Raw genomic sequence first — 24,255 nt, 5'->3', positions numbered from 1 at the left:
CATCGACGCAAAGGTGGACTCCGTGGCGCCATTCAAGCTCAAATGTTTCCTGGATGCCTACAAAGGCTATCACCAGATTCAAATGGCACCACAAGACGAAGACAAGACGGCCTTCAGAACCGACAAGGGTGTTTTTTGTTACACAAAAATGCCCTTTGGTTTAAAGAATGCGGGCGCCACTTATCAGAGACTTATGGATTCGGTTTTCAGTGAACAAATCGGAAGAAATCTAGAAGTCTACGTTGATGATTTGGTTATCAAGAGCAGGGAGGAGAGACAAATGCTCAAAGACATCGAGGAAACTCTTCAGCGCTTAACGGAAGTTAACATGAAGCTCAACCCGAGCAAATGTACTTTCGGCGCGGAAGAGGGGAAATTTCTTGGTGTAATGGTCACTAAGGATGGTTTCAAGGTGAACCCTGAAAAGGTGGAAGCCATCCTTGACATGCCTTCACCATCCACCATGAAAGAGGTTCAGAAGCTGAATGGTAGGTTGGTGTCAATCAACAGGTTCCTAGCGAACCACGCCACCAAATCTACACCATTCGTTAACACTTTGAGGAACTGCTTGAAGAAGAGCCAATTCAAGTGGACGCCTGAGGCTGAGCAAGCTTTCAGTGAGATAAAAGAATGTCTCATAAAGCTGCCCGCGCTCACAGCTCCACTTCCTGGCGAAACCCTTACATTGTACTTGTCAGCTGGAGACCGCGCCATCGGCGCAGTATTATTGGTGGATCCCAAGGGGATCCAAACGCCAATATACTATGTGAGTCGGGTGCTGACAGACCCTGAGACGCGCTATTCCATCATGGAAAAGTTAGTTTTGTCACTAACACACGCGTCGCGCAAGCTTCATAGATACTTCAATGGTCATCCTATTGAAGTTCTGACAGGTTACAACATCCAGCAAGTCTTGCGACGCCCCGCGCTCTCCGGAAGGCTGACAAAGTGGGCGCTGGAATTAGGTGAACACACGATCACCTATAAGCCCCGTCCAGCAATAAAGGGTCAAGTTTTAGCGGATTTCATCACGAAAATCCCAGAGGGAAAGATTGAAGAAGCTCAGCGCGAGGTAGACCCTCCGCGAGCAAATGATGAAGAAGATGTTTGGAGGCTATTCACTGATGGAGCCTCCAACAGCGAAGGGTCAGGCGCAGGCCTCAAACTGGTGGACCCTGATAATCATGAATATACTTATGCTATTAGGTTGGACTTCAAGAGTACCAACAATGAGGCTGAGTATGAAGCCCTGCTGGCTGGTCTGCGCATTGCGCGCAAGTTTGGAGTTAAAAGGCTAGAGGCCCATGTTGATTCTTACTTGGTAGCTGCACAGGTCAATGGCCTTTATGATGCCAAGGAGAACACCATGCCTCTATATCTAGAGCAGGCAAAAAAGCTCGTTGAGCAGTTTGACTTCTTTAAAATCATACACATCTCGCGCAGCGAAAACAAGTCCGCTGACGCGTTGAGTAAGATGGCATCAACTAATTTTGATCACTTTGGCAAAGATGTCAGGGTGGAAGTGATGAGCAACCCGTCAGTGCAAACGCAATCTGTCCTTGTAATTCATACAACCCCTTCATCCTGGATAACTCCAATAATGGAATTCCTGAAGGAGGGGAAGTTACCGGACGAACGCGCACAGGCGAGAAAGATAAGACACAAGGCGCAGAACTATGAACTACTTGATGGTACATTATATCGACGCTCTTATCTTGGACCGCTCATGAAATGCCTGGATGCTGAAGAAGCAAGCTATGTGATTAGGGAGATTCACGAAGGAATCTGCGGAATACACGCTGGCCCGCGCATGGTGGTTGCCAAGGCAATGAGCTCGGGCTACTATTGGCCAGGCATGTACTTGGATGCGCTAAAAGAAATACAAAAATGCAAGGCATGTCAGAGCTACGCGCCAAACACCATGCGGCCAAAGAACAACTTGATTCCAGTGACCTCCGCATGGCCTTTCCACAAATGGGCCATTGATATTGTGGGGCCCCTGCCGCAAGCGCAAGGGCGAGTGAAATTTTTGGTAGTGGCGGTAGACTATTTCACTAAATGGGTTGAGGCCAAGCCACTAGCAAAAATCACAGCTGAGGCGATGAAGCAATTTATCTGGAGCCACATCATTTGTCGTTTTGGCCTTCCTATGGAAATTGTGAGCGACAATGGCAAACAATTCACTGACAGGAAGATATCCAGCTGGCTCAAAGAATTGCACATCAACCAAATCTTCACTTCGGTCTACCACCCTCAGGGGAATGGCCAAGTGGAGCGCGCGAATCAAAGTTTGTTAAATGGGCTGAAGAAAAGGTTGGAGGGAGAATCCCATTCTTGGGTCGAAGAGTTACCTAATGTCCTGTGGGCGCACAGGACATTAAGCAAAACTAGCAATGGCGAATCCCCGTTCAGCCTAACCTATGGGACAGAGGCTATGATCCCAGCAGAAATTGGATGCCCATCCCATAGGGTACTCATGATGAGCAAGACTGATAACGAGCGCGAAAGAAGATTGGACCTTAACTTGCTTGAAGGGCGCAGAGAAGCGGCTATCATCAATGAAGCCAAATACAAGAAAAAGCTGGAAAAATATTATAATCAGCGCGTTAAAGAGTGCCACTTCAAGAAAAATGATTTTGTCCTTCGAAACAATGAAGCTAGCCGCGCAATACCCTTAGGAAAAATGTCCCCCAATTGGGAAGGACCTTATCAAATCTCAGAAGAATTGGGGAAAGGCGCGTACACTTTAAAAGATTTGAATGGAAAAAAGATACCGCGCGCGTGGAACGCAGCACAGCTTAGAAAATGCTTCATGTAAAAATTCAAATATGTAATCAAGGCTTTTAAGCCATCATGAATGATGATTCGCGCTATCTTTCAATATTTGTTCTATTACCTTTGCATACATGTTTCACACTTCCTTTATTAATTTGGAGCAATATGACAACACTATATTGACTTCAAAAACAAAATAAAACGAAGTAAAACATACATGCGCGAGCCTTAGCTCAAACGCGTTAACGAGTCTTAACTCTAAAACGTCAGGGCATTAGCCCAAACCTACGAGCCTTAGCTCAAACACGTTAACGAGTCTTAACTCTAAAAACGTCAGGGCCTTAGCCCAAAACAAAGAGCCTTAGCTCAAAACACTCACAAACATCCATCTTACATCCCGCGCAGCCTGATCATAAAAATCCCTAAACACAACTAAGGCAAAGTACATGCCAAATCATAGTTGTTAAGGTCTCAGGTCGAGGTCGCGCGCGGAATAAAAGTGGATATCTGAGTAACACATGCTGACATGTAATGGCTAAAACTCATATAAAAAACGCTCGACAACCACGCGCAAAAAAGGAGTAGTGAAAAGTCATCGCGCATGTCAGCATAAACAAGATACTGCGAAACCACTTACAAAATAGGACTATGGTTAAGTAAATAATTTCCTTACAACCTTGTTCTTATTTTAACGTGCAAGCATATCTTATATCTATACAAGAAAACATGAAGAGATGAATGGAAATGCGCAAGATGTGAAAAAGGGAAAACAAATTTCATTCCATAGCATTGAAATTTACAAGTGTGATGGGTTACAAATTACAAGTATAACAAAAAACAAAAAAAAATTAGAAAGATGAAGGGCTTCTCAAGTCTCCACGTCGACGTCAGCCACTTCATCACCCTCATCATCTCCCGCAGCATCTGGCGCGGCCCGCTCCTCATCTCCGAACTGACCATAGTCAAGTTCTTCCTCCTCAATGGAGTCTTCTATCACGACGGTGTCAGGAGCAGATTCTTTCGCCGCGCCAGAGCCGCTGGCAGGGGCAACATCCCCCGCGCCACCATCATCGCCACCAGCCCCCTCGCATTCATCGAGCAACTTCTTTAGCGCGCCGAGGTCGGGCTGGTCAGCAAGCGCAGCTATCTGCAAATCATTAGAAAAGGATTGAGTACAAAAAACTTGGAAAATTAATCAAGAAAAATTCATTAAGGTCAAGGTACCTGCACAAGGATGGGGATGGGAGAATTCATGTACTTCTCCCCCACCGCGGCCATGTCCGCGCAGGCCGCGTCGCTCTTGTAAGGGTACTCGGATGGGTTTCTTCTTCAACATCCCATATTCATACCCATCCGTAAACCCTTCAGCTCGACCCACAAGGCGCGCGGCAGCATTGCAGTCCATCACAAGGGCCTGAAACTCGGCAGAATATTTCATCGCCAAAGCGCAACGAGTCATGCCCTGTGACACCAGCCATTGGCGATCCTGCGCGAGGCCAGCAACAGACGTCTCGAGGGCAGGAACCTGGGAGTTTAATAACTCAACAGTTTCCTTGGTCTTTTTTAGCTCCTCTTTATCAGACGCTGCTGCCGCCAAAATTTTTTCTTTCTCCGCCTGCGCAGCATCAAGTGCTTCCTGGCTAGACGCTGCCGTCGCCAAGGCCTCATCCCTATCGGCCTGCGCGGCCGCCAACTCCTTCTTCAGGCGCGCAACCTCGCTCTCCAGTGATGATTTCTCAGTGATACTCTGGACGATAGCTTGGTCACGCGCCTCCGCCTGCTGTTCCAAGACACGCACTCTCCGCGCGTACTTGGCAACTTCGGCCTCCGCCACCTGCTGCTTCTCCCGCGCAGCTTGGAGCTCATGCCCGCGCTTAATAAAGGCGATGTTGGCACTTGCTCGGTTTTCGCTGAGCTCCGCCTGGAGTTTCTCAGCTCGTGCGCGAGCATCAGAAAGGTTCCAGGCAGCCACCTTAGCCTCTTGCTGGGCTGCCACAAGAGCATCGCGTACTTTAATATAATCACGATGAAGCTCTTGGGAGGCAGCAAAGAAAGCTGACCCAGCGAAAATGTGATCGTTGAGCAAGTCAGCGCGGGTGCGCTCCTCCTGATACCTCCTTTCAGTAGGAGGCACGGCATGAGCCCAGAAGTCCTCGCATACGCCCATGGATTGGAAGGAACTGTCTTCATTAATATTCCATCTCGGGCGGTAAACGTGGTCACCTTCCTGCAAAACACAAGAAATGTTCTAAGTCATAAAACATACTTATATGGAGGTACGCGCAGCGGAGCAACAAATTAAAACATACCTGCGGGGATGAAGCAGAAAAGTCAGCGCCAGCCCCACCAGAAGTCTGCGCTGCGAAGTCTTGTGGCATCGCAGGGCTGGCGCGATCTCCCAAGGAGTCTTCAGCTTGAGCCCCCTCATCCTCCTCATCTTCTTCAATAGGCCTCTTCTCCTGCGACCTGGAGGGCTCCAAACCAGCCTCGCGGAGAGGGCTGCGCGTAGGAGGAGGCGAGGGAGGTCTCGACGCCGCCAGTTCGGCGCGCAATACGGCTTCCTGCTCCTTTGTAATCCCAATAAGGGGAGACTCAGCACTAGCAGGAGCAGGACCAGAACCAGCGGCGCCGGCAACGGCGCCAGGAGTGTCACCAGCAGCTTGTACGCCAGCTACAACTCCTATGAACAAATCAACAACAAAAAAGGGTTTATGATTTGATCAAAACAAAAAATTCAGAAGACAATGGCGCAAAACATACCTTCGCTCAATTCTGTTCGCGCGTTGAACATCGCCATAAAGTTCATTCTACCCTTTTCTGAGGGTAGAACAGGGGACTTCGAAGCAGCCCCCGGCGCAGCCTCAGCACCTTGTTGCGCCTGAGGCTGATCTGCTACCGTCGTCGGTCCTGCAAACATTCAAATGCGAAAAGATGTAATAAAAGTTCAATCAGAATTATGGGTAAGCAAAGTATACCTTTCGCAGGCGCGGCACTGCTTCTCTCTTCAGCCGCGTGAAGGGAGGAGGTCACGCCACCATACCTCAAGTGGACAGGAGGTCTGCCCACTTTCACAGGCAGGGAAGCTAAAGAAACCTTGGTGGTAAACACCTGGGTTTCCTCAGGTCCCTTCGTTTGAGCATGGGGATGAGCGACAGGGGTGTCGTCTTTCTTCTGTCTCTTACTGCCCCCTGCGCCGGATTTCCCCTTAGCTTTGCGCTTTAGTAGGGGCGCCTCCTCTTCCTCCTCCTCCTCTTCCGCGAGCTCCAGCTCGTAGTTCTCCAGCGCATCTACAATACATGCAACACAAGTGTTAGCAAAATTTGGTATTCTAAAGGAATAAGCATAAGTGCGAAGGCTTACCAGGCGCGTCGCTATCAAAGTCAAATGCCAGATCGACAGGGATGAACATGTCATCGAAGCGATCTGGGAAGCCCACCTCCCCAGCGCCAAGCGCGACGGAGCCACCCTCCACTTGATCATCATAAGCGGCGTGGATATAATCCTTGGTGACTGCGCAAAAACAAGTCAAGTGATATCAGCAAAAAGAATTATGTTCGCGCAGAAAAATAAATAAAGCAATGAAATAAACTTACACAACCCGTCGACTTGGATAACGGGCTCAAGCGCGCTGTCGGTCCACAGCTTACTCATGCCGACCCCCACCAGCGCCTTCTCGCGAATTTTCTTGGCGGGGGATGGTTCGGCGGTCAGTTTCTTAACCCAGGCGCCGGTTGGGTTCTTAATAACATCCGCATCCGCGGGCCCAGAATCGATCGCGCGCATCGTCATGCGGATGGGGATTACACCAGCCCTGATGTAGAAGAACCTCTCAGACCAGTCATGAAGGCTCTTGAATGACACGGTGCTGCACTTAACCTTCTGACTGCGAGGAATAAAGGAGATCCAAGAATCTTGGATCTTGGGCTTGTAAAAAAATTGAAAGCGCCGAGGGGTGGGCTCCTCGCGCTGTGATTTGCACATGAACTCGAAATGAGTCATGCGCACAAGTCCAAACGGATGGACTTGGGATATATGAATCCCGAAAAACCGTAACACCGCGCCTACAAACCTTGTCATCGGAAGACGAAGGTTGCAGTGGGTGAAAAAATGGATGTACAATGAAATATAGCCGGGAGGCGGGTCCGCCGCCGTTTGCCCGGCCACAGGCAACATGCAGCCAAACACAGGGGGGAAACCCTGTGACGAGATGAGGCTGTCGAGATCGGCCTGCCTCAACTTGCAGGGGATTTCATTCCACCTTTTCGTGGCCTTGGTCCTCCCTACTTCCTCCGATGTGGTCTCAACAACCCTCTTCCCCTTGCCCTTTTGCTTTAATGTCGACATCACCACAGATTTCACACGGCGTCTTCGAGAGGCAATAGAGGTGATTGAGGGGTTAGAGGAGTCTGAACTATCAGACATACAACTGCAGCAGCAGATAATCGAAGATTCGAAACGATGAATACACTCAACTCAGAATATGAAAGGCAGAAATTCGAAAATTAGCAACAATGAAGATGAAGATAAAAATTTTTTTCCTAAGGGCCTGCTTTTATAGGCCCAGGAGAGAGAAAAGTGGTAACTGATCGGATTTCACGCGCCCCCACTCGCAGGTGTAAGCCAACGAGGGCGCGGCACGTGTCCCTAACACTGTTGAGGGGACATAAAAACGTAACGGACCTGCCACGGAGCAGAGACGCGCCCCCACTCGCAGGTGCAAACCAATGAGAGCGCGACACGTGTTCCAGACAGCTGTGCGAGGGGACATGAAAGGCAACTGTAGCACCTCGAGCACACGAAACGTCTGACACGTTTACGGCGCACGACACCACCAACCAACCACGTGTTTGGACCCTTCGTTTCAACCAAATGGATAGAACTTCGCGCAACGATGGAAACAACCAAGAAAACGACAAAACCCCATCAGTAAGTCTAATATCTATCTTACCGCGCTAGCGCGAGATAAGACACACATTAGACTGGGGGGGCTTGAAGAGGTATGTACCCGCCTCAACACCGAGCAAGGCGGGTCAACCCACAAGATAAACACATTATGAAGGCACAAAGCCAAAACCTATGCGCATGGCGCATACAAAACATGCTCAGGCATCATATGCCCAGGCACACATATGCTCGCGCATCACATATGCGCGCGGCGCATATCACATGCTCGTGCATATCACATCTGCCCAGGCACACATATGCTCGCGCATCACATATGCGCGCGGCGCACCAGCGCGCGGCGCATATCACATGCTCGTGCATATCACATCTGCGCATGAAATATCTGCGCGTGAGAATAAAGAGAAGACCTCGCGCATCCTCAGGATTGGCGCATATCACACATGCACATAATCGACCTCGTCCTTATCCAAATCAGGATTAGGGCAACCTTGATTGTGCACGTCAGACAACCTTCCAGAAGGCATCTTTTTAAGGAGTAAGAATATGCTGATGTTGACAGCTGCCAAATGAAAGGTCGACAACTCAGCATGACACATGTGCTACCACGTGGTTACAACCAACGAGAAAGCGCCAGGTGTCCCAGAGGACACGTGGCGCAGTGCGATTGGAGGAGGCCAACGAGGTTGAGCCCAACCAGTGGAAACCCTAGCACTATAAATACAGCATCAACTCCACTTTGATGGACACATTCATACTCAATCATTGACAGTTACAGGCAGTGATATCACATTCAATCATATTGAATCACATTCACTCACAGTCAGTTACATACAAACACACAGTCACACAATCATACAGTATTCAGCTATTAAGCAATACTCTCCAAATTCCCTTACTGTCACATTATTATCTTCTCCACCATATACTTATTCTCACGCCGGAGGGTTACCCCAAAGAGGACCCCTCTGTCCCTTTCTGAGGGGTAAGTTAACGGCGTTGTTCATTTTGTAGGTGGAAGAACACAGATCCAGAAGAACCATCGGTGAAATAGTACAATCAAAACCCGAGGAAAGTAGATCTGCTACCAGCGAGTAGATCCACGTTTCTTCAAATGGTAAAGTGATCACTTACTCGTATCTTGCGCACTCATATCGAAACCCATAGATAACCGTTTGCATTGCTCGTAAATATACCATAATGAAACATTATTTAAACACATAATTACTTGCATTGCTTGTAAGAGTATCATGATAAAACATAATTTAGGTACGTGTCCCTCGCCCCGAAAACAGTTTAAAAATAGTGAAAACAGTGAAAATAGGGGCTGTGAGACTCACCTGTGGTTCTTGTTAAGGGATTAATCGAGATTCGGGTTTTCTTGGTGTCGGCCTTTGAATTGAAGGTCTAGAATACGATTAAATAACAAGAAGTATATAAGAAATAGGAGAATATAAGGGTTGGAAAGTAGATCTCAAGTTTATAATCTCGGCTTACCTAGTAACAGGAACGGAATTGAAAATAACGGATGCTTGGGAGATGTTTAGTGCAAGTTTGCAGTTCTTAAGAGAGAAGTTTGAAGTGTGTTTTGGGTGATAATTTAGGTTACATATTTATAGGCAAGATTTAGGGGAACACAATCCCTTGCTTTAGGGGATTGAAATCTTTTCATATCTAGGTGTAATGATGATAAAGTATGGAAATTATTATTATTTATTTAAAAGTGGAGGAGTGGATAAAAGATTCTGATTTGATTTGGACAGGGCATGCAGGTCTGTGGTTGGTGGGAGTAGGGTGGCTGACAGTTGACTTTTCATGTTACAGTATGCTTTTTCAGGTGCTTTAGTCAGTGTACAGTTAAAAAGTAGAAATTTCTGAAACACGCTACTGTTTCCTTTTGGGCGGGAATAATCCTCCTTAAATCTGGAGATTAGGCTAAGTGTTCTGCGCGTATAACTTTGTGCGCATAGCTTTCTGCGTGAAGGACATTTCTTTGCTGCGGGTAGGTGCGTAACCTTCTCGCAGTTAGGGACATTGAGTTTCTTTTGTAGATTCTCCAGGTGGTCTTGGTATTTCAACATAGTGATCAGTCATGTTGAAGTCAATTCCATCTTGGAGCTTCAGACAAACTAGCTCTCAATGTTCCCGCCATGCGGGGAGGTTAGTTCCCCTTCCGCATGCGCATAAACGTTTTGGGATGCACCCGCCTTAGCATCATGCGGGACGGTCAACCCATCAGACAACATAAAGTTAAGTTACATGAAAACATAAAGCCAAAACATTCGCGCATGGCGCACATAACATATGCCCACGCCGGTTCTTATATCGCGCGCTCGCGCAGGGCGCACATAACACATGCCCGCGCTGACTCTAACATAGCGCGCTCGCGCAGGGCGCACATAACGTGCCCGCGCTGACTCTAACATAGCGCGCTCGCGCAGGGCGCACATAACACATGCCCGCGCTGATTCTAATTTAGCGCGCATAATATTCACAATCACCTAATTATTAGGTTGATTACTTAGTTTATAGGGTTGGGAAATTACCGGGTGTCACATGTCAGGTTGTAACGTTATGTGTAAGGTAAGTATGATATGTATGCTTATGTGTATGAACGTGATAAAGTTAATAAAAGAAGGAAATGACGGTTGCATGGTTGTATGGTTACGAAAAGGGTACCGAGCCCTAATAATACTCGAGGTATGATGTATGGTTGTATGGTAACGAAGAGGGAATCGAACCCTACTAATATTCGAGAACTAGGGAACCAAACCTTACTAATATTCGAGGAAAGAGGGAAACCGAGCCCTAATAATACTCGTGGAAAGAGGGAAACCGAGCCCTAATAATACTCGTGGAAGGAGGGTACCAAGCCCTAATAATACTCGAGGAAGGAGGGTACCGAGCCCTAATAATACTCGAGGAAGGAGGGTACCGAGCCCTAATAATACTCGAGGAATGTGGGGCGTAATGCTCTTTATAACGTAAGATATGAAGGTAAGTTAATACAAAAGAAAGAATGAAAGTATGAAAGGATGAAAGTATGAAAGTATGAATGAAAGAATATAAGTTTATGTGTATTGTATAGTGTATGATTAACTAGAACTCACTCAGCGTAGCTGACTTTTAGTATGCACGCAGGTGAGTAGGATGAGGCGGCTTGCTTGAGGAGACACGTGGTATTGAACAAGAGTCTGGCATCTGAAGACGTATGATGTTTTAATTTTAATGCTTTAATGTTGAAAGACAAAGGATGTTTTGAGACAAGTTATGAATTATGTAATGTTTTATGAAAGTTTTATATTCCGCGTAAATGTTTTAGTTAACTCTGATATTTAGAACTGTGTTTATGAGTAAATCTAACACGAAAGTAGGGCTACCGGTAACGGGGCCTTACATATTAAAATAACGGCCACAAACTATCCCGTAAAATTGGGCTCTAAAAGCATAGCCCACAATGATGAAAATAGATAAGTCGTCAAATCACCTTCGAAAAACGTCTGAAGCCATCTTACTGGTAGTGCTCTTTGAGATCAGACTGATAATACGATCAAACCACAAGAGAACGTCAAATATGACTAACAGCTATCCCGTAAAACCGGACTCCAAAATACAAAGAGCACGATGATGAAAATAGGCAAACCACCAAATCAGCTTTGAAAAAACGCTTAGACCATTAGTCGTCCCTACTATTTTGAATCTACACGTCAAAGACCAATTTACTCACGGAGACTGGATTCAAAGCCTTAGTCCATGGCACCAAAATACTCGTGGATGGTGAATTCAAAGCCAAATTACTCGTCCATACAAATTAATTTATTTAATGTATATTTTGACATACGAAACATAAAAAAATAATTTGTATATTTAACAAAACAAATATACACACATATATATATTTTTTAAAAGCCAAATTTATAAGAAACAAGGAACCAAAAATATTAGAAGTATCACGAGTATCTCATATTAAAAATTCCTTAATCTTAAAACTCCAACACTTTTTCCAATTCATTTATAATCTTTTGTCTCAATTAGTAATCCAAACAAATCAAATATATAATTTACTTTAGTATAACCTCTTTATAGTTTAATACAAACCTTTTTGTTTAATTTGTATTGATTTTATGATTAATTATGTCAATAGAATTCCTACACTACACAAAAACAATATTTTAAATTCTTCTACAATCTATAAATTCACATGATTATTGTTCTAAATTTTGTTTAAAAAGCATCAAACTTTTCCTCCATTAGTAACCAAACCATGGTCTATATTCTCCTTTTTATCCCAATACCATTCACAATTGTACATGACTTTCTTGATTAAAGAAAAAGGCATAAACAACAACGGCAAAAACACTTAAAACCCCCCTAAAAAAAGGAAAAAAAGAAAATAAACTAATAAAAAAAAAAAAAACTTCGGTCTTGTCCATCAAAACTGAGCCGCCGGATACAACACCACTAAGCCGTCGGATAATCTAGCCGCAGATTCAGATCATTTCCATCATCATCCGAGTCATCAGCTTCATCTTCAGCTTCAGCCACAACTTCTTTACCTTTAGCCGCCTTATGCTCAACCAGCGAGTCCAAGCGTCAGCTCCAACTCCACCTCGGCTTGATCACTCTCAGCCGGCTTCTTACCCGGCGAAGTCTCCACCACTTCACGGCTCTCACCTTCCACCCCATGCGCCACTTCCGACTGATGGCTCAAAGCCGACTCATGGCTCGACATATCCTGCCCAGACTCCTCCTCCCTCGACCCGATCCAAACCCGACTCGCCTTCCCTTTTCCACCCGACCGCTTGAACCGGCCCCGAGTCCTCACCCGGTGAACCTCACCCGAGTTTTCGTCCTTTGTTATGTGACGAATGTCGTACGCCTTCAAAGGCGGCCCGTTGTTGGTCTCAGCAGTGTCCGATGCGATCGGGATTATCGGTGTGCCTTGGAGCACAGCCTCCACCGCATTCTGACATAGCTGCCAGCTTCCAGACCACAATAACCCCACGGACCCGTAGATTGGGTTCACAGTCCGACCACATGCCTCGTACAGAAGCGACCTAAATATCGCTGTCACCGTAACAAAACATTCATTTGTTAAGGTTTGAATTTAATACAAATTAAATTAACGTGCTAACGGTAATAATAACAATACATTATTATTTGATTCGCATAATTAATTTGCATTGTTCAGGTAATAATGTACTGTTATTGTTATTACATTATTGTTATTAATGTTAGCACGTTAATTGTTATTGTTATTACATTATTGTTATTAATGTTAGCACGTTAATTTAATTTGTTAGTAGTTTTTAAAACCCATCATTTTGTATTATTATTTTTAAATAATAATAATATACCAGGACGGAGGTGTTCAGGGCCGGCGTTAACGAGGTTCATAAGTCCGGCACGGCCATAAAACTTGGCGAGAAAGACGGTGGCGTTAGCTTGAGACTCAGGGGACTCGATCCACTGCAAGCAGGGGCGGATGCTGCAGTTTTCACTGCAGCCCTTACGGAGAACACGGCAACCGTTGCAGCTCATACGCATTGTTGATGATGATTGTGGTGGTGGTGTGTGTATAGATATAGATATAGAGATATAGAGAGAGAGAAAATGGTGAATGTTAATATTTATAAAGGGTTAGGCGGTGGAGTGAAGAGATACGCGGAGGAAAAGAGGCAGCCACTGGGTTTTGGGGAAGGCGCAGCTGTTTCTAAAAGGCTGGTATTTGCGTACGTGGAAAACCAGGTTTGAGGTTAATTGTTTTTTCTCCACATTCATGGAGGTACCAGGTGTCGGTGTTGATGGTTCTTGAATTTAAGAAAGCCTACGTCATTCTTTCTTGGGTCCACTTCATTTCAAAACTATCTCCTATTCTACTTTCACGTCCGGCGCGTTAATTCTTATGACTCGTTTAATATTGTTGAGTAATTTGATTATATGAAAAATATTAATAAAATAATTATATGTAAGTTTTATTAAGTATTCTAAATGAGTATGTTTATATTGACATTTGTTACGTGTAATATAATACTAAGAAGGTTTTGTAAGTATAAGTGAAATTGTCTCATAGGTACCATATCATCATAGTATATTCATTTTAAATTTTAATTTTTAACACTAAAAACTATCACATATAGTGATATAACGATTGTTCCAATATATAATTTTTAGAGCTACTTAGTTCCAAAATACATGTATAATAGAAGGTTTAGATGATTCAATCTAAGTTAAAGAAGTACTCAGTTAGGCCAAACGTACTGGGCGCCATTTGAGGGCGATAAGGGGCGACGAGGGGCTAGAACACCGCCCCGCCCTGGCGATTTTAGGGCGAATTGGGGCGGGGTGGGCGAGAGCCTTTTGTTGCCCGGAAGAAGGGCGAATTGTGTGTGTGTGGGGCCGGCATGTATGCATATGTGTGTGTTATATACACACACACATATATATATATATATATATATATACACATATATATATATATATATATATATTATATTACTATTTGTAGCCCCTACAATATTACACCTCAAAAACAAATTCTCACATCTTGCTGACTGGGCGCCACACGGTGCAAAACGCCCCAATTTGTAGCCCCTCTACTACACATAGCCTTAGCCACGTCATAAGATTCGTAACCGAACTTTTTAGTGAAAGCAAGTTAAAGTATGATTTAAATGTAGAACATGCGTACGGAATATTCTCCGTGGGAGGGGGAACATAAGTAGACCATGAACCGACCAATGTTTCGTCACGCTTCTTTATTAAATACATTTAATATGTGTCGCAATGGTTGGTGATTGGGAGACGGGGTTGTCGCCGGCTCGCCGCATACCTTATTGAGTGTTGGTAACGTCAGGGAGTGCGTTAATGCCTACGCAATGCACAATGTAATAACATACGTAATGTTTTTTCTTTTACTTTTTTTGGCTTCATTCCTAGTTCAAAGAAAGCGTTAGTTTGACAACTAATTTAAGAAACTAATAGCCATGCGTGGACATTTTGGAGCTTCAATAGTTGATTACATTATGGCCAGACAAAGTTACACTAACATGCCCATTTTAACATGATATGTAAATATATATTGTTGTGAGATATCATGTTTTACTTATTTTATTTTCCCCTCTTTTTTCTTAACAGTTGGAAAATAAGTGTATCATCTAAATGTATGTGTTGTTGCATTAGTTTTGGTTAAGTTTATGAAATTGAAGGTAGTGTCTCGCATCTTAAATAGCGACTACTGTACCATTTTGAAAATTTTATAAACTGGTTGAAGTTTTTTTTATTGGTAAACCATTAATATGCGGAAATCAAGTTATATGAATGGTGTTCCATTCGACCTAAATAAATCATTGAATCATTTATTCTGACGATCAACCATGGTTAGTCCCTTGCGTCTTTATATAAAACATGTTTTAGGTCTATATCAGAGCCGGCCATGAGGGGAGGCAGGGTAGTTGACGGCCATAGGCCCGACACCCCGCTAGGCCCCGAACTTTTTTCCTTAAAATATATATATTTATGAAAAAAAATATGTATAATCAATGTTTCAACACAATTACATAACCACTAGCTTGGTCTAGTGGTAAAGAGTTTTGGCATTTAACCAAAATGTTGTGGGTTCTAGTCTTATTTAAGACATTTTTAAGTTTATTTTTATACAAAAAATTTTTAACAACTCAAATCATAACCAAGTAAGCCAATTTAAAATTAAATTGTTTAAACTCAATAAATGTTCCTTTCACTTAAGGCCCAAAAAAAATTTCGCATTTGATCTAAAAAATTTTCCACCTTCTCAGAGCTGGCCTTGGTCTATATGTCCCAAACACAACATATAAGACATGGCTATATATTTGGAGATGTTAAAAGAGTTGCACACTAAGCAATATGAGTGCACGTTTAATACGATTCAAACACTAAACCATGTCAAAACTAAATATTATTTTAGTAAAATAATATATACGTATAAATATTAATTGTCATTATTTTATTATTATGTTCAGGATGAATTAATATACCGTATAAATATTGTTTTACATTTAATGAAATAGTTTTTTTTTTCTTTTGTGCATTACTTTAACTACTAACCAGTAATTAACCTGGATTAATTAAATTACAAGACTTTGACTTATATTATTGTAACTAAAGAATTGTTGATTTAATTAAAATAAAATAATTTAGTTGGACGGTAAACCATGTACAATTCTTGAAGCACAAACAATAAACGTTGTATTATTTGACATTTTGGGAAGGGAAAGATGATGCTTTCCTCCCCTCTAAAACCATCCACAACCTCATTAGGGTGGTGATACACATCTGAAAAGCTTCATAAGAATTGGTCAAAAACAAGACTTCATTTTGCTTTACATCATACTTTGACTACACAAAAAAAGTTGTTTGTTTTCTTAATCTTGACTTCATGTTTTGGCTAGCTCCTTGACTCGAACCACTTGCTTGATGTGGATACGTTTTATTAGAGCTTTCTTCTTTAAATCAAAGAAACTGGTTTTAGCTATTTTAACGCCCTAAAGTTTTTTTTTTTATGGTTTTAATTATTATTATGAATGAATCTATGGTGAGTTTTTACGAAGTGCTTATAAAACGTTGTACATAATTAGTCTTTTTTTTCTTTAATAGTCAGAGAACAAGTATATCATCCAACCTACCCATGCCCCCTTGCAATCCGTTTATCTTTGTAGTTCATGGCCAAGAAGTACCTTGTAACGGACTCTAAAAACACAACCCACGATGAAAACAAAAAGCCTCCGCCAAATCACCTAAAAACGTCTAAAGTCAGTCATATTAATAGTGCTCTTCGAGATCTTATTCATCATATATTTGAGCCACTAAGTGCTAAGGAAACCGAACTTCAAAGCCCGTGATATCGAAAATAGAAAAACCTTCAAATCACCTCTGAAATAACGCCTAAAACCATCTTATTTGCAGTGCTCATTGATATAAAATTCATGATATGATTAAACCACATGTATCGTATTTGAAATTAACTCATGTAATATTAATGTTAAAAAATTAATACAAATCAAATTGTCATTATTTTTTCCAACTTATCAATATCTTCTTCACATATTGTTTTTTGTTTTAAGAAACGTGTTAGCATCATTATATCAAGTAACAATGTAACAGAAAGCACAACTCTATTTACGTAAAATAGTATATAAATAACAAACAAAAAACAAATGAAGGGTAATTGTGGGTGAGGATTCGCTGGCATGGACAGGTGGGGTGTATTGGGGAGGGTTAAGCCGGCGCGTGGAATGTCAGAGTGCGGTCGAATCCACATATCCCATTTCTGACCTCAAATGTTCATATCTCACACATTAATATAATAATAATAATAATATTTTATCTTTATATTCTCAAATTTAATAGGAACTTTGTTTTACTCTCACTATACTTTAATATTTAATTTCAGCGGAGTATTATTTAATACTAGATGTATACTTTTTCAACTTTGTTGAGCTTTAATTAAATAAGCATTCTTTAAAATATTACTTAAAGTATTAATTAATTTAAAAAAAAAGGTATCGGGTTCAAGTTTCACTTGTAACAAAAAATATGGATTTTTAGTTTGGCCAGGTGGTTTTCACACGCAATGTTTTCATAATGGGATCGGACGTCGAACCGAACGTATTACTGGTTCACTGGTTGGACTGGATTTAAAAACCGGATGATATGATACATAGTCCAAATTATACAAAACTAAATCAACTTGACCGACTTGCCAACTTAAGTACATCCATGTTCACCGAATTGTGAATACGATCAGGAATTACCAACAAGTTTGATTTCCTTTCTTCTTTTACATTTCTTTTATTCTTCTATCCAAGACAAGTCACATACATGGGTTCAAATTTATATAAAGAATGAAAATAAAGAAGTAAAATTCCAGGTGGATTAATAGTGTATACGTGGCCCACTTGGGTTGCTCCAGGGTTCGTGCACTCGTCGTGTCTACAGCAAATCCTAGGATCCTAGTCAGCATTTTGTAAACCACTGTTTGATAGGCTTTCCTGTGGGCAAGAATCTATGGGCATATATTATAGGACCAAAATGCCACCACCTTTCTCTATGCCTATCTTCTTACTACACATTGTAAATTTAACTCTTTTTCAAATATATATCATTCTGATTTATATCAATTATTATATATACAATCTAGCTATATATCAAATAGTCATTTTAAAAGCTAGCTTCTAACTTAGAAATATGTTAAAATGACGGGGCGGCTCTGGCATAGGGCGATGTGGACGGCCGGTCGGGGCACTTAATTTTCAGAGACATAAATTATTTTATATTTTTATATTTTTATGAAAAATAATATGTATATTAAATGTTTTACTCTAACTATAAAATAACGAGGTTGGTCAAATGGTTAAAGAGATATGACTTTCAAGTGAAATGTTGCAAGTTCTAGTCTTACTTAAGACATTTTTTAGTTTATTTTTATACACAAAGTTTTTACATAACATATATCATAACCAAGTAAGTCCATTTAAAAAAAATTATTGTTTAAACCAAACAAATATCCCATTTACATAAGGCCTAAATTTTTTTGCTTATAATATTTCGTTACTCGTTAGAGTCTATAGGCCTTTTTTATTTTGACTCGACCGGGGCATATAAATTCTCGAAGATGGTCCTGTTAAAATGGCATAATAACATTTAAAACACCACTACACGACACTGAATAATTATGAATGATATGGTTGGGTTCGGGTAATCTCAACCACATACTCGTATGTAAAATAGTGAGTATCGGGCATGCTAGTGAGTAAAAAATTCCCTTTGTGATTTTCATTTATATATATTTTTAGACAGAATTATAGAAACTGTCCTTTATGTATGCGCCAAATTTCAGTGGTTGTCCTTTATCTTTAAAAGTAACATAAATTGTACTTTACGTTTCGAAATGTAACACCGTTTGTCCTTTTGACCTAACCCGGTTAGTTTTTCCCGTTAAGTTAGGTCATGTGCGTTGCACATGAGGGCAAATTCGTCAATTTACCTATTTAATTATATATAAACATTTTAAAAACAAAAAAACAAATTTAATAACTTTAAATATATATAACTTAACCCACCCAACCCCCCCCCCCCTTCTTCTTTCTCCCTTCCTGCCACACCAAGGTCTCTTTCCGGCGAGCCGCCGTCACCGCCGACAAAGAAAACCACCATTCCCGTTAACCCCGACCACCACCGAATCTTTGCAACTGACACAACCACCGTTTGATTAACCCTCCTGTTTATCGTCTCTATCACCACTACACCCAACCACCTTCGCTGTAACATAATTTCACCATCATTCACCCCTACACCGGAAACCCCAAAACCTGCCGGAAGTAGATCTGCATCTCTCTTACTAAAAAGCCCCAGATTGAAACCCTAGCTACCCGCAACACTCTAGATTTGGATAATATCTTTCGAAAATAGCCACAAATCAGAACCCTAGACATCAGCTGCCGCTAGATCTGCTATGTCTGATCCCTGCAATTTGCTAGCCACCTTCGTTTGAATCGGAATACCGTCGCCAGAATAATGTTGCAGGTAATAGTGGTTGAGTCGGAATACTTGTAACATGCTAGCTTCATTCATTTGAGTCCTGTAATACGCTATGTATGACCTCGACAATGTTTAAGTTGGAATACCGTGGCAGGTTGTTGTGGTTGTGTTGAGGACAATGGTGGTGGAAGGGAGTGTTTGTGGGTGTGGGTGGTGGTGGTTTGTGATGGTGGTTTCTAGTGGGAGTGGGGATGGTCTTCGTTGTCGACGAAGACGACGGCTCACCGGAAAGAGACCTTGGTGTGGCAGGAAAGGAGGAAGAATAAGAGGGGGGTGGGTGGTAAATTGATGAATTTGCCCTCATGTGCAACGCACATGACCTAACTTAACGGGAAAAACTAACTGGGTTAGGCCAAAAGGACAAACGGTGTTACATTTCGAAACGTAAAGTACAATTTATTTTACTTTTAAATATAAAGGACAACCACTGAAATTTGGCGCAAACGTAAAGAACAATTTCTGTAATTCTGTCTATTTTTTAACCTTTATAGTCCTTTTATACCTTCATTCATATAACTCTTACAAATTAAATATAATATACTATATACATATAAGCTTTGTAATGATTTTTATATTTATTATTTATATAATATATATATATATATATATACTTTACAACATGAAAAATATAAATGAAGCATTAATAGACAAAATTTAAGAAATTTAATTCTTTTTATATATGAACCAACTAAAATGAAGCATTAATAGACAAAGTTTAAGAGGAAATAAAAACTAAAACTGAAAATTTTCGGGTGTATGATTCAAGTAAACGGGTATATGGTTTTAGGTAATCAGGATGAGTATCATTTAGTCTCATACCCGCGGAAAACTTTAAACTAAAATCTCAACTTGATCCATACTCGTTAGGTTTCAGACATACTCGTTTCATACGTTTTGAGTTTCATATAAGATTTGATCCATTCACACGTGAATGGTTCATGAAGTCATAAATAATAGTTTTCAACATTTTCATCGTTCATTTTTGAACTCTAATTTTATTCATATACATGTTCTAATGTTCGTGAAATGACTTTTAACACATGAATCAAAATGTAGTTGTATATTACTATATATTAGTATACGTAATTCTTCCTATTCTGATATTACTTTTATATATAAATCATTTAATTAATACAAAACCAAATTACATATAATTAAAAAAATCACATAAACATTCGCCGCTAAAAATAGTTATAACTTATAAGACGACATTCTGTTTCTTTATGTTCCTTTTTATTTCTTCTGACGTATAATATCACTTCTTAGAGCATTCTCATCATGGGGAGGGATAATTTGAGAACTTCTTGAGTTGTTAGAATTTTGAGAACTCAATATGGACCACACATTTAATTAAATGAGTATGGAATATGTGGCTGAAAATAAATCTGATTAAAAAATTAATCAGGAGAGAGAATAAGTATCTTTGATGATTACACAAGTTTAAATGTTAGTTACACATGTGTAATAAGTCTATTCGGTGTGTAAAAAAATACTGTAATTTTTTGTACATTACTTACAATTACGTATTACACATGTGTAAAAAAAATTCAAAAAAAAATTATTAAGTTGAGTTCTTAAAACTCAAAGCGGTTCTCAAAAGAAATCAATCATTCTCATCCTATCTTCCAAAATTACGTGAGAGAAAACTATAATGATAAAATTATAAAAAGTTAGTATTAAATTGAACATGAGAGAGAACTGTAGTGTTTTTTTTTTATTTTAGTTATAGAGATAGGGATGTGTGATAGGTTGGAAATGTTCTTATGCCTTTTCTTTTAAAAGTAAACCACCCAAATATGAAAGTAGAGTCGCAGAGGTGAAATAAAACTCTTGAGTTAGGCCCTCACTTTCTTAGGGCTTTCAAATTGTAAAGCAATTCACAAATTAAGTGTAAGTAATTTTGATTTCATGATTGTTACACGTTAAGAGTTTGTACTCTATAATTATAGATACATATATATGACATAGGAGTCATATATGATGAAAAGCAATTTTTCTTGTAATCTGTTTTGGGGCTTCAGCAATATTAAAAACAGAAACAGATTACAACATGAAATTACATTTACACAACACAACTAGGTATAAATATTTGTTTTTTTTAAAGCTAATTGAATTTTATAAATAAACAGACTGATTTTCGGGATAGGAATATTGATGGACAGATGGTTAAAGCTGGTGAGAGAGAATCGATGAACATGACAGTGGAGCGCGTGGAAAACATGTGGGGTTTCAGTCTCCGGTCGAATCCGCACATATGATGTGGCCCACCTTCCTTGCTCCTAGTTTTTCGGAAGTCCTGATTAGACTGGTCGCTATGTGAGGGGCTTCGAAGCCCCTCCCTAATGCCACGTCAGCGTCATGTGGGCACCGATGACTTCAAACCCCATCTTAAAGATGCACCTCAATGGTGTGGGGGCCTCGATGTCCCTTTATTTATTATTTTTTACAAAACCAAAAAATCAACAAACACAAACCCATCTCAAATGGCCTGACCGGAAACCCACCTCCTCCACCTCTTCTCCCTCATCCTCCACCTCACCACCACCACCGATCTCACCAAAACCTCAAAACCCACAGCCACAGCCGGCCGGAAATTGGTAGGAGACCCTTGTGTTACCACCATCACTGGTCTCACCACCACCATCGATCTCACCCAAAACCTCCAAAACCCACAGCCACCCAAAACCTCCAAAACCCACCAAAACCTCCACCACCACCTTCTTCAAAACCACCGCCAGGTATGTATGTGTGTTTGAGAGGGAGAGAGAGGGGGGGGGGGGCACATGATTTCCCATCCGCGCCGGCCGTTTGAACCACCTTTCCCTCGGCGCCCTTGGTTGGACCGCGCCCCACTGCAGTGTTCCGCGCCCATCGGCGCCCGCCAGCTCAGTCTTTGAAGCCCCATGGCGACCAGTCTTAAGGTTACCACAAACCAAACCCCCCATCTTGGTTTTTTCCATAATCTAAATCAAAATTTAAGATTGCACTCTAAAATCAATTTAAAAATTATATATAACTTTAAGTTGATCTAGTTTAATGGCATGAGTGATTATTAGTGCTTGGATCCCTTAAGGTCTTAAGTTCAAAACCTGATTCAAGGGATTTTTTCATAATGTTAGGTTTCTTTCTTAATGACGTTCTTAGGTGAGTTAGGCATGGAGCGTCACAATCAGTATAGACGGTTGATATCTCGTTTCAGGAAGAATCATTCGGGTATTGTGGGTGGTTCCAGACACTGTTAAGTAATAATAATAATAATAATAATAATAATAACAATAACAATAACAATAATACATAAGTTATCCAACTATCTACTTATTTTATTAAAAAAGAATACATATTGTTCACAACAAGACCCTCCATATAGGATGTCAAGTATATGACATGTCTCAAGGCCTCATGCTTCAAAATAAAGATGGAGAAGGAGAAGGAGAAGGAGAAGGAGAAGGAGAAGATGTATACAAAATACACTTTAGTGGTAATTGTGTTAGATTTATTGAATTAAATATATACAATCTCTCTTCATGTATAAAACCAATATTATATTTAACTGTTGATATTTCCATATTTCACAATATAGAAACTATATAATAATCAAACAATTTATCTTATTTTTATCGACCAAAATCAAATAATTATTATGTTTTAAATAAATTTAATTATGTAAAATTATCTGTTATTTTAAATATGACATTTACAATTCATTAAAATATATAACATATACATACATATTACGTTTATTTATTTATTTTCCATCTGTGTGTAACACGAGTAACTAATCTAGTTTATCATTAAAAAAGTAAATTATAAGACAACACATTATGACCAATGTGTGGTTTCTTCACTTTCTTGCAATACTTAAGTCCAATGGTATCAATTGGTGTTTGTTAAGATGTAGTTTCTCTCAATTATTAAGGGTTTAAATTTCATAATGAACAAAATTGGTGCAAAATTTACTGTTCAAAATATTTTTTTAACATAGTCTAAGAGAAGTTTTCATGTGTAAACTGTAGTTCTTAGTCATAAGTTTACGTTTATTAAGGATTCATGTAGGGTACTTTGTTTAATTCTTGTTCAGTACTAATCACAAACTAGTAAATGAGGATCAAAACATATAACTAGTTTTGTGTTGAATCTTTAAACACGTCGAATGTTTGTGGGAACCATTAGAAGATCAAGTGGTTTATGTTGTTTTCTACATACGCTCGTGTTATCCATGAGCATCCATGGAGGACGTATTTGTTAAATATGGCAATAAGCAAGATGGGGGGCCATGGTTTTGTGTACTTTTTTCCTTTTTTTATTAATTTTAAAATGTGAAATATATATTTGTAGTGAAAAGATCCAATACACTAATCCTTAACGTACATTAACGTACGTGAATCCCGTTTTTCACGAATCGATCCATGAAATCACATCCCAATATCTCGAAATCGTCAATATATATCCAATTAATCATTGGTTAACCGGAAAAAAAATAGTTTTGGATTGTTAATCGATCAATTTTTTACTTTTTTCACAAAGACCGTTTTTTGAGCGTTTTCTGAGCGTTTTAGGTTTTTGGCTGAGCGTTTAAGATTTTGTGAGCGTTTTCTGACCGTTTTAGGTTTTTGCCTTTTTTTTTCCTTTGAGCGTCTCGCGTACCTCTCGTACGTTAAGGCATTAACGTACAATATCTTTACCCTATATTTGTATATTAAATTTTTTAAATAAATATATAACATTTTATAGTATTGTAACTTATGTATTTTATAAAATTGAATTCAATATTACGTCTCTTCTAAAAAATGACATTGTTTTTTAATAAATAAGCAGCGTAGTGATTACATTAAAACACAAGGCAAACGGGCAACAAAATGCGTTGTTATCTCTTTTTGAATTGCAAAATCAAATTTAAAAAAAAAACATTCGCTGATCTTGGAGTTATACATTATGCATGACTCGTTGAACTCGGCTAAGTAACTTCACAACTACATGCGCGAGGGAACCAAAAGTGTCAAA

The 24,255-nt window shown here is 40.4% G+C and overlaps 1 protein-coding gene across 1 annotated transcript; it reads right to left on the bottom strand.

Moving 5' to 3' along the window:
* Window positions 1-11,947: 11,947 nt before the first annotated feature.
* LOC143530907 (LOB domain-containing protein 41-like) lies at window positions 11,948-13,248 on the bottom strand. The gene is made up of 3 exons (XM_077026318.1): window positions 13,035-13,248; window positions 12,256-12,744; window positions 11,948-12,224 (listed from the first exon to the last, which is right to left on the bottom strand). The coding sequence occupies exons 1-3, from the start codon at window positions 13,222-13,224 to the stop codon at window positions 12,139-12,141; spliced, it is 765 nt and encodes a 254-aa protein (XP_076882433.1). The 5' UTR covers window positions 13,225-13,248; the 3' UTR covers window positions 11,948-12,138.
* Between the last annotated feature and the right edge of the window lie 11,007 nt (window positions 13,249-24,255).

Source organism: Bidens hawaiensis, unplaced genomic scaffold (genome assembly GCF_021521415.1).
Source record: "Bidens hawaiensis isolate Kalapana, Puna unplaced genomic scaffold, B.hawaiensis_p1.1 tig00009067_1, whole genome shotgun sequence".
In the NCBI taxonomy this organism is placed as follows: Eukaryota; Viridiplantae; Streptophyta; class Magnoliopsida; order Asterales; family Asteraceae; genus Bidens; species Bidens hawaiensis.
This window is presented reverse-complemented; position numbering and strand designations above follow the sequence as displayed.